Here is a 12050-nt window from a genome sequence, read left to right on the forward strand (position 1 = left end):
TCTCTTGACTCGGATATACTCGGATATACTACACAAAGTTCTTTCATACAACTTCCCATTACAAAACAATCTATGTTACTCTTACAAAGGAATGGTTGTAAAAACCACTGGAAAATTTAACGATTTTTCTAATAGCAAGAGATAGTGAGAGGAAGAGAGAGACGGAAAATGGGAGCATTCGCAAGCAGGCCGATAATGATTAATTGTAAAATTAAAAATGTGAAATCAAAGGACAGAGAGGGCAGAGAGATTTGTTAGAACCATTTAATCATATAATTTTCACTAAGCAGTTTAGACGCATAGTCGCAATAGAAAAGCAATTTATTTAGCTGACCAACGAGCAAGGTAGCTCCCTTTATTAAAGTTAAAAATAAACATTATTAGCTCCAGGGGTAAATCAAATCTGCCAACAATGGTTTGGAGAATTTTGGGAATCTTATGCCAGCCAATGAATGATAAATTTATAAACAATCTTAATTAAGTTCACGCAAATTCTCTATAGAAAGCATATAGTCACTTCGCCTTTATCTCCGAAATTTAGCATTTTTGTACATAGTAAATATTAAAGTTATACAACATACGACTGGATTTACTGATCCCGAATCTTATGCTAATCAAGAATACACAAATATATACCTTGAGGACTTTTCCGAAAGTACGAATATAGTATACTGATTTGTTTTCTTTATATTCGTATTTTTAACTTTGTCTTTTGGCTAAGTGTTTAAGTTGCTTTCATTTCCAACAATTTCTAAAGGTCTCTTTTTATGGTTCACCCGGTGTAGCATCCGTAGAGCCCGTCGCAGAACGATTGAAGTGATAATGATTTGTAAATAGAAAGATGCCTGACTCCTCGAGTCTCTTTCCTTCAGCCAAATACATCCAGCAGGAAGATTTCCATCCACGTTGCAGAGTGTTCAAAAACATTTATAAACATTTATATTAATTCAGTTTCAATATGGTTTTTATTTTGTAATGCATTAAAAAACTGTTTAAAGAAAAAACATTATTGCGTAACTTTTATTGTTCATTTTTTTAAAAACATCAAACTTGTTCAGTAGGACTTTTAGTAGAAAAAAGAGATTAACGCAAAAATATCGGGATGAAGTGAAGTACTGGTAAGTAGCTTGTGAAAGAAGGGTATATAAGTAGAATATTTGCGGAAAGCAGAGCCAGTCGAGTCAAGAGAATTGAAGCATAATGTGCCAAGACAAGGACAAGACATATGTGACGGATGTGGCATACTATGATTCGTGCCCCTGGCTAACGAATCGTCTTTTATCCATTTTAGATGGGTTTTAAAGTTTGCCTGTATTCTCAAAAATCATTCAGGATTGTCTTATTAAATTTTGCCCATTATCGAGAATGTACCAAGGGTACGCGTCCATACATGAATAACAAACATTTCATGACAGCGAATGTGTGCAGAGTTTATGAATATTTTCGTTTCTCTTCAACGCCTTAAGGTGACCGTCGGCTTTAATTTTTGAATTGGAAACTTTGCTATCCTCATCCATTTTACGTTTCCGTGCACTTATTGAAACGCCTTTTATTTTGGATTCTTCCTTTACAATGGTTTCGGTAAAACTGCAATTATATAATTAATTTATATCCAATTGAATGCTTTTTTTTGTTTTTCATCCGTGCAAGTCGCCTTAGCGGTTTCAACGTTACAGCACCAACTTCCATTCATTATTCAATAAATTAATTTGGCGTGGAGTTAATCTCTTTAGCAGTTGCCCCATTAACAATTCAGTTTATCAGAATTCAGTATTAGCGACATCAGCGGCTTCAATGCTAGGTTGATTACTTAATTAAATCGCTAGCCAACCGAATTGGAATTTAGTCGATTTGTAGCACTTACTTAATTAATAGTTCATTGCTAGCGCAAGATTCCTCAATGACTTCAAGGTTACTGCAATTAATCAAGCAATTGATTAAATAAAAATTGTGCTTAATTTAATTTTTAATTATTTACTTAATTACGAGTTCGTCTTTTACGAATCTTTGATTGCCTATTCCGGTAATACTGCAAACGTTTTAATTAACATATTAAACTTGCATTAGCTTTTAAACTTTCTTGGTAAACTTACTTGCTAATAACTTTGAATTGCATTTAGCCCAATTTGATCGGATTGAGAAATAAATTGTATTTCATTGTTGAGATTTTGAAATTCTTGCTGACTGGCACGATATTGTTCCGCTAAAACTTTTATTCTGCGAAAATGAAAGCAAGAAAGAACGGAAATCCAATAAATCTTTGAAAAGTTCCCGTTATCTTACATTTTCTTTTTTTTTTTTTTGGCGTTTTAGTCATTTCAATATTAGGATTGCGTAGTGTTTGGTTCTCTTCATTGTTTTTGTTTAACGCTTCCGTAATTTCCTTCAAGGATCTTTCAAATCCCAAATGACTTCCTATCGTTTATCGTCGGCTCCTTCGAGTATCTCTTGATCCCGGCACATTTTCATCACTTTATCCCTGCAAATGACAAACAGCGATTTTACTATTTTTGCTTTTTCCAAATTGCTTACCGACTATACTTCCAAAATTATTATTATTAGGTTCTCTCTGTCATCGTTTCGAAATTATTCGCTTATGCCTTCAATACGCGTTCCACTCGTCTTTGTAGGAAGGGAGTTTTGCTATATGCATCTGAAAAAAAAAATATCTTTTTGGATTCATACAGTTGTCTTTTAAGAATTTCTTGCTACCACGATTTTTGCATGAATCCTCCAAGGTGTCAAAATTGAACCTATTTTCTACTAATAATCGTATGCAATCAACATGCAATTGATTCGATTCAATTTTTAAATAAATTAAAAAACATTCCTCAATCTCACTTTCGTTCTTTTTTCTTTTATACTTTTGCGAATTTGTCGGATATCATTTGGAAAGAATCCGGATGTGGAACTTAATATGTGGAAAGAATTCGGATATGCAACTTAATTTATGGAAAGAACCCGGATATGGAAGTTAATTTGTGGAAAGAACCCAGAGATGGAACTAATATGTGGAAAAAAAGGAAATAAAAGTTTGGGAAAAATATTATATTTTTTTTTAGCTAAAAAGTGTTTGTTCATTTTTCTACTTATTATGCATTATTTACAAGAGAATTAAATAACAGTAACATTGTTTCAGAGAGAAACAGCTGTAGAATGTATAGAAAGTGATGCCTGGTAGTTGAATTCGGAAGGAAAAGCAATTGTCGAGAATGCCTGGTAATTGAATTCGAAATGAGAAACAGCTGTAGAGAAAGCCTGGTAGTTAAATTTGAAATGAGAAACTGAAATGAAAGAGAGAAATGATTTAATATTGTATAACGCGGATTTAAAATTTGTATTCATGAAATATAAAACCAAACTTCTTCTCAAGCGTAAGTTATGCAAAAAACAAAAAAAATATTGTTTGTGTACTTTTCAATTAATATGCATAAAAAAGTGCATTTTATGCTCGAGAGGATTGTGAAGGACTGCGAACACTCGCTTGATAAATCAAAGTTCGACTGGCATATACCGCTGCACTATTAAAAATATCATAGTTCTTTTTATTTTATTTTAATTTTATTTATTTATTTTTTTTACTTTAATAGATCTTTGATAGGAGATGATTTTGTTTGTATGAACTTTATCAACAATCATAAATAAACGAATAGCAGTTTAATTTTTATAGCAATTTGACGGCATCTTTATGAGTTCGGCCTGTAGCAGCATATGATTTGTTGGCCTTGTCCAAGATTATATACAAATCTTCCGTGAGATCGCTTATGTTGGCGTATTCATCCTTATTAAGTTTTGTATGAATTTAATAAACTAAGAAACAGAATAAGAAACTGGATGCTTTATTAATTCAAAATATTCCGGATGGAACCTACGTACACTCAATTTCCATAACGAGGTACCTAATAGCGAACAAGTCGCCACTGGATGCTCTGAATGGCGAGGTGCGTTATACTGGTTAGAACCTTTGACCGTCGCATCATTTTAGTTTTATTTGAATCGAGTTTAATTGGTTTTTGGATAAAGAGTTTCTTCAAAGTTTTAGCGTCTCTATAGATCTGAGAGCCAGGCTTGTTAAATTGACAAGCCTTCTCTGTCATTTGAAGCCAATCATGTTCCATTTCTATTAAACTTGAATAAGCATTTGTTTAAATTTTGGTGGCTATTATGTATAATTAAATAAATTCTATAAAATTCTACTTATCAAAAAAAGAAAGAAAAGTGTACAATTTTTTCTTACATCTTAATATGAAAAAAAAAAGAAAAAGAAAGTATAAACTATTCTTTTGAAGTTAAACAATAAGTAAGTAACCAAATTTTACTTTTATTTCAAAATAAGGCAGCCTTGCGCACCAAAACCATATTAAACTTGATTAAACTTGGTTAAACATTTCAAAATTATGCAGCCTTTCGCATCAAAACCATATTAAACTTGATTAAACTTGATTAAACATTTCTAAACATTTATAAACATTTCAAATTTATGCAGCCTTGCCCATCAGAACCGTATTAAACTTGATTATACTTGATTAAACATTTCTAAACACTTCAAAATTACACAGCCTTGCGCATCAAAAATATATTAAACTTGATTAAACCGAAAATTGGGGTATGATGGAGCAACATCACAACAAGATTCTAAACGTGTCTGGTGGGCTTCGGCAGAAAATTTCTTCAAATTAAACAACGAAAGTAGTAAAATTTCAAAATGCAATTATGAGCGCTTCAATTAACTATGAAAAAATGTTAAAAATATTAAATATTGAATTTATTCATCCGTATTACGATGTTTATAGTGAGACGTTCTGCAATTAACTAAATTTACCGGAATTTTCAGCCACATTAGCCCTCCCTTTTTCTTGTCTCTTTTTGATATACTCAGCCATCTAATACAGAAACTCTAGGAGATTAAAATAAAAGACTCTTAAAAAGCAGAAAGCAAACACTAAAAACTACATCAGGGATATATAGAGAGAGAGAGAGAGAGAACCGATCGAATAATTTACGTTTTAAAAATCCTTCTATAAGCCTAGCCTTCTTGATATGGCATTATCCTGAGTATTATGTTAAAAACATGATTTATGCTAAACCTGGTCAGAGGTAAAAAAAGAGAATATTGTACCTCAAATGGCAAACAAGTGCAGGGGAGAGTAATTTATTATATGAATTTTGCAGAGAACGAAAGAGATGAGAATCGGATGGTGCAATTGCAGTTACCGTTTTGAACCAAACCATAGCAACCGTCTTGTTTTTTAATTTACCCATTTATTTGTTATGGAGTAGGCATACACGGGTGCCATCTGCTATATTGTGAATAACAATATTGCAAATAAGAAGAAGCACAAATATATTTTGATTATATGTAGAAAACTAGATTTCATTTGGAGAAGTCGAATTTTGTTTTCAACATTTTAGCGAGGCATCCATAAGAAAAGTACAGCAAGTGGATGAAAAATCATTATGGATCAATTAACGCCCACAAAATTATCTAATATATACATATCTGCATATATCTGCTCAATCTCTTTTATCATAAATCAATAAATAATATTAGCTTTCTTATTGTAATTTTTCATAAAATTGTTGTTTACGTTTACGTTGATTTCTTTATTTCTGGCTTTACAACCATACGTTTTTGTTTACATTTCATTGTGAAACAATATGGTAGCACGGCCGTCCTTCGTGTTTACTAGTTGGGACTTTTTAGCCCGAAAACGAAAGTGAGGCGTCATTGTGTGTGGCGCCTTAATGTTCACATTGTACCTTTTTTATGCAACATTACGAATCTTCGGTTGTTGATTTACAGACCAAGAAAAATAAATTAATGTAGAATGTTAAATGAGCTATGGAATTTATTATGAGAAATTAAAATAACTGGCAATGAGTACAAATGGTTTAAGTATATTTCAAGGAGGGGGACCTATACAGGTGAATACGAGTTTAGAACGTTTAGAAGAAGAGGCTTTAGAAGATCAAAAGAGACGTCATGAAGAAGTAAGCATAAAAAAATTGTAGATAAAATTAATTATAATATTTTAGCTTATTTCAGTTGGGCAACTTACTTCAGAATGCTTTCGACGATTTAGAAGACGATGAAAGTACAATTGATTCGACCACAAATTTCCAGAGCGATTTAATTGATCAACCTGTGCTCATCATTCGTGATGATGTTGGGAATCAAGATCATGTCGTTTCTGAAGCGGAGATTCATCGTTTAAAAGTAACGCTAGAATCGCGTTCTAGGGAATTTGAACATTGTCAGAAGCTATTAAATGATGAGTACAACAAAACTGATGAATTGAAAAAACGTTTAGCTATTGCTGAAGCAGAATTAGATCGCACCTTGGCGACTAAAAATAATACGCATGAGCTATTGGTGGAAAGTAAAGAAAAATGTTCGAATTTGGAGAATACTATTAACAAAATGCGTGCTGAACGTAAAACTTTAGAGGCGGAAAACAATTCTCTTTTGGGAAAATTAGAAACTTGCCAGACATTGTTGGCGGACGTTCAACGTAAATATGATATGGTCGAAAGGGATCAAAACAAACATAATGAGCATAATGCTGAATTAAAGCGGAAACAAATGGAAGATCGTCATCGGGCTGAACTGGAGCTACTGAAGCAGCAAATGGAACAAACGGCTGATAAATTCGATAAAAAGGCAAATGAGTTAGAAAGCATGAATGCTCGCTATCAGGTGAAATAAATTGAGATAATCATTTATCATTTCCACCAATTAATCATCATTAATCATGGGTCGGGGGTATTTTTATGGGTCGGGGAGATTGTTTATTATGGTCGAGGGAATTTTTAACATGGTCGAGGATATTTGCATTTAATGAAAGGAACTCTGTGCTTTCCCCATTCTAAACGAATAACGTAGAATCGAAAAAACTTCTATTATATTATTATTATTGTTGCAATTTATTTAGAACATACATGTACATATATAAATATATAGATTGTATATAACCATTGCAGGCTTTGCAAAGTAGCCACGAAATTATGATTTGCGATAAAGCCAGCAAAATTAATGACTTGAGTAGAGCTTTGGATGCAGCTCAAAAGCGTTATGAAGACCTTCTAGCCAGACCGGATTATTATCAAGAAAATGTTAACCTTCAAAAATTGGTCACTAGGTTGGAAGAGCAAATAGTGGTTATGGAGCGAACTATAAAAGGGCTAAAAGAACGCCTTGATGCTACAACAGCTGAACTTGATGTTATGGACAGTTTACTTCATCAGCATAATCAGGAAGATTCTCCGCGACCACTTAGTCAAGTTCAGGGAGGTTTGATAGGCAGTACACCTCTCAACACAGTGGAGCGTGTTGGTAGCCTGAAAGACGAACTTTATCGGGCGTTGGCTAATTTAAAGGCAAAGCGTGATGAAGTACGCAAACTACAACAGACGTTGCAAGAGAAACACGCTGAGATAAATAGCCTGAGACAAGAAGAAAACGAAAACTTAGTACAGATTAATACATTAAAGGAAGAAAATATACGCATGGAAAATCGCTTCAAAATATTACAGGAAGAATATGAATCATTGAAGAACGCTCAACACCAACGGCAAGACAATCAAGGGGAATGTCTTAAAAAAGATTTACAAAATTTACAAACGCAATACGAAGCCTTAAAAACTGAAAAAGATTTACTGAATGAAGAAAAAGCCCAACAGGAAAAAGAACTTAAATGTTTAGATGCTTCCTTAAAAAATGTACAAGTTGATCTCGAAGAGTTGAGGCAGGAACATGAGAGTCTTAAAAGAAACTATGAACAGTTGCTTTCCGAAAATAAAAATCTTCAGCGAAATTCAACCACCGACAGTATGTGCATGGAGTTGGAAAAACATAAATTACTTCTAAAGGATGCGCAGTCTGAACGTGATCGTCTGAAGAACCTCTACGTAGAAATATCAAACGCCAAGGGTGCTTTGAACTTTGAATTACAAAAATTCCTAAAATCCGATCAAACTAAAGAACTACAAGAGGAGAAAGAAAAGGTGGCAAATTTACAAAGGTCATTACATTTAATGGAAGTGAAAACTTCAGAACTGGCCAAGATATTGGAGACAGAAAAATTGTGCCATGAACGTGAGCTATCAACGTTGAGAGATAAAATGGAAAAAGCTCATTCTGAGAGCAAGAAAGAAGAATTCAATGGCTGTGCCAAGTGTATGGACTACGTGGCTGAAATAACAAAGTTCGAAATCCAAAATCTTAAGTTAATTAATGTCAACTCTGTATCGAAGAAAGAGATTGACGATCTCACGCAAGAATTAGAAGCCTCTAAAGCACACATCGCGGAACTTAATGAACAATTGAAATTAAGCAAACAACAGGAAATACTTATTAAAGAATTGAAAATTAAAGCCACACAATTCGAAGAATATATAAAAAGCCAAAGCAGTTCCTCGGAGCAATCGCCCCCACCGCACACTAATCATCCGAAACGTCAATTCAGTGATAAAAGCGTCGTTACTTCGCCGGAGCTAGAGCGCAGCGAAATCAAGAGAATCGAGGCTCGATTGCGTGATGAAATGGCCAAAATCTTCGTGACTAAGTTAAAGAAATTTCAAATTAAAATTCAACAAACTTTAGAACAAAATCAAATTTTACAGAGAGAATATGAATATATGAATGTTGAGTTGCAGCAACGTAAACTTGAGGTGGATTTGCTGAAACAAGCCGCATTAGCGGAGAGGCAGGAAATGAATGAAATTCTTAAACACAAGACTGACGAATGTAATAAGATGTTAGAAAAGCAAAGCATTCTTTTGCAAGAATTTCGGGAGGAATTGCACGCAAAAAAGCAGAAAATCAAAGATTTACTCAGGGAATCAACAGAACGTCAAGCACAAATTGAAGCCGAACGTCAATCAATGAAGGCAGTCATGAAACAATGGGAGGAACAACGTAAAATTGTTGATGACGTAGAGCAAGAGTGGAAAAATAAATTTAAGGAACTGCAAGAGGCTCATCAAACTATAATCGAGAGCTGGAAGAGCAAACATCGTTCAGCAGAGAAAATAGCTCGCAATTATAAGGTGATTGATTGTCATATATACAAAAAAAATTATTAAATTTTTTAATAAACTTTTTACATTTCAGCGCTATTCTGAAGATAAAGAAGCTCATATGCTCAAGGAATACGACCGGTTGAAGCGCGATTACGATATCCAAGTAGCGCAGATAAAACGAGAGGCTTATTTAAAGGCCCAAAATCATCATCAAGTTTGTGAATCAGTCGATAGGCGAGTTTTGTCAACCAACAACAATAATAATAATAGTAAAAATAAAGAAAATAATAATTCGAATTAATGTTCATAAATATGCATTTTTTACTTTTTAACTTTTAATATTTTTAATTGTAATTTCGTTTTTATATATATATGTGTATGTAAATGAAATGGATTTGTTGTTAATTCTCCATCATAAAATATTGTAATTATTATTTCCGTCTATTAAATGATTTGTACAAGAGTTTAAAAAACAAGAAATTTTATAATTTTCCACACGACATGCAATTCTTACTTACAATATAAGGCATATATTAATTTATAAATTGATATAAATATGTTGCGGGATTATCTAAACGATAACTTCGCATTGATTCACTTAATCAATCAGTCAATCACTATGCGTATATTGTATAAAATCTCAAGTGAGATAGATATACCTAAGAAATTTCACAAAGGTTACGTTGTGTTAATAAGAAAGAGTTAATCATTCTTTACAAAAGGAAAGAAACGTTAGATGTTATCTTCCGATGCTTCCACACCATATCCCATATCCCATTTTAGATAAAAATCAATTTTCAAAGCAGGCCCATATCTGGTTATAAGTGAATGAAGGTCTTGTCAAAATGGTCTAGGAGCTAAGTAGTCCTTTACTGATTCACGTAAAGAAGGATTGCAGAGATAATCCTCCGACAATGATATTTTAGCACGCATTGAACACTCAACCAACAAACAAACGATCGCACTTAGCTCGGCCCCACCGAGCCCATTCCATACCATAAGCCCATTCTTCACAAAGTTTTGCCTGTCTTTGAGCTGCCATGTATTTTTTCGTCTCGAATGACAGTAATTCATAATGTAGATGTAGATGTAACGTAGTAATAGAGGGAGAATTGTTTAAATTTATAATATGTAACATTAAGTATATTAAGTATATTATCACTCTAGTTAGTTGGTTTCATATACCACAAAATTCTTCTCTATCCAATGGTAAACACCGAATCTTACATTACGATGAGGCGATCAGCGCAGAGTTGTACTTCATTTTTATTTTGAAACAAAGTAGAAATAAGTAAATAAGTAATATATAATAAAAATATATTTTAATATATATTTTTACTGTATATAATGGACAATTGTTCCTTGTTGTTCAGCATATGGTGATCAGGCGGTGATTGGGATTTTTTGTAAACTAAAATAGAACAAAAATAAAGAAATAAGTGAATAAACGATAAATATTGAAATATGAAATAATATATTTACCTTAGAATGAGCTCGCACTGATGTCCAAGAGCTACCTGCCAGTACCGTAAACAGCACGTATCCAAGTAATCCAGAAAGTGTAGTTATTCCTTCAATTGAAGCAGTTAAAGGCCAAAGACTATAATCTACAAAGTGAAAAGAGTGATTTGAATGTGTTGACATTAATTTAATTCGCTAGAATAGGAAGTTCTTAAAAAAGCAAAAACATAATCAATTATATCTACAACAGATTCTAATACTAATAACGTAATTTGTGTAAAAATTAATAATCAAATTAGGGATATTCTTATTGATCGGCCGGCATTTCCTAGAAGAGTTAATAAAAGGTGTTCCGCAATTATATTAGCAAATTTATATTAGCAATTATATTAGCTAATATACCTGGGCAAATTATATTTCTAATAGTTTCAATACAAAACATATGAAATTGTTTACAAGTCAAAGGTAGGCACAAAGGTAGGGACAAAGATCGGCACAAAAGTAGAGACGAAGGTCGGCACAAAAGTAGGCACAAATGTCGGGAATTAAAAAGAAAACATATGAAATTGTTTATAAGTCAAAGGTAGGCACAGAGGTCGGCACAGAGGTAGGCACAAACGCTAAATGGTATTAAAACTGCAGGGGTTCCTTGAGAGGCTAGATGAGCAAATATATGTTGTGTATTATTTAGTCAGCCCTATATTATGAAAGATAGTCATAATGGTAAATCCAAAGTTAAAGTAAGGGTTAAATGATTTGTTCTATTAAAAATACATAAATTATTAAATAAAATTATAGAAAATAAGGAAACAAAAATGAATGTAGAACCATTAGGACTTATAGGTCCTAACAAGGTCTTAAATTCCTTATGTAAGGTGTCATGAGACTCGTTACTTTCATTGCCGGCTGAGTATTTGTCTTTTTCTGACAAAGAAATAAAAATAAAATAAAAAGAAAAGAAAAGTCCCGTCGGTTGTCTGCCGTCTGTCTGTCCACTGTAAGTCAGTCGGTCGTCGGCCCTACATATGCACACCCCCTTTCTCCTTTCAGCTACAGCGGTGGCAGCTGTAGCGCTTAACTACTCATCGGGGACACAAAACAACAGGGGAATAAATAACTAAAGTAACTTACAATACAATCCTCTCGCGATGTCGTGGCTGTCTCCTTCGGCGGCTCCTGTCCACGGCAAGGAAGTAGGAAGTTCGTCTTACGTCGTCGGCACAATCACAACACAGCTGGGATGTAGGTGCATGTGGGTGCACGTAATTCATAAGCTACTGGAAAATTATTCTTCTTCCTCTTAACACCTCTTGATTGAGGCAAACACATTGATCCTTGTTTTTTTTCGATCATTTATTAAACGCACGAATAAAAGATAAAATGTAATAATAGTTCAGGTGCACATCAGTGCTACAATCAAGGCATTTAGGTAGACATTTTTTTGTTTCACAATCATTTGTTTATACATGTCAGATTCGCTTATGGAATTAAGCAGAATTCTAAATTTTTCATAACTTATTGGAGTGTATTTTTTTTCTTTACAATTTATTAAATGCGCTTGGCTATTT

At 33.4% G+C, this 12050-nt stretch overlaps 1 protein-coding gene and 2 long non-coding RNA genes across 4 annotated transcripts; 1 reads left to right on the forward strand and 2 right to left on the reverse strand.

Annotated features, from left to right (window-relative positions):
- Nucleotides 1–1633: 1633 nt before the first annotated feature.
- Nucleotides 1634–2027, reverse strand: LOC119639623. Its single transcript, XR_005247559.1, has 2 exons — nt 1979–2027; nt 1634–1915 (listed from the first exon to the last, which is right to left on the reverse strand). It is a non-coding gene; the product is annotated as an uncharacterized LOC119639623 (long non-coding RNA).
- A 337-nt stretch (nt 2028–2364) lies between these two features.
- On the reverse strand, nt 2365–2926 carry LOC119639663. 2 transcript variants are annotated; one of them, XR_005247562.1, is made up of 3 exons: nt 2713–2926; nt 2542–2653; nt 2365–2479 (listed from the first exon to the last, which is right to left on the reverse strand). It is a non-coding gene; the product is annotated as an uncharacterized LOC119639663 (long non-coding RNA). The 2 variants fall into 2 exon arrangements; XR_005247563.1 differs by having other exon boundaries at nt 2533–2653.
- Nucleotides 2927–5849: 2923 nt separating this feature from the next.
- Nucleotides 5850–9340, forward strand: LOC119639528 (protein FAM184A). The gene is made up of 4 exons (XM_038036962.1): nt 5850–5991; nt 6047–6697; nt 6982–9048; nt 9113–9340. The coding sequence occupies exons 1-4, from the start codon at nt 5878–5880 to the stop codon at nt 9320–9322; spliced, it is 3042 nt and encodes a 1013-aa protein (XP_037892890.1). The 5' UTR covers nt 5850–5877; the 3' UTR covers nt 9323–9340.
- The last annotated feature ends 2710 nt before the right edge of the window (nt 9341–12050 follow it).

This window comes from Glossina fuscipes, unplaced genomic scaffold (genome assembly GCF_014805625.2).
Source record: "Glossina fuscipes isolate IAEA_lab_2018 unplaced genomic scaffold, Yale_Gfus_2 112, whole genome shotgun sequence".
NCBI lineage: Eukaryota > Metazoa > Arthropoda > Insecta > Diptera > Glossinidae > Glossina > Glossina fuscipes.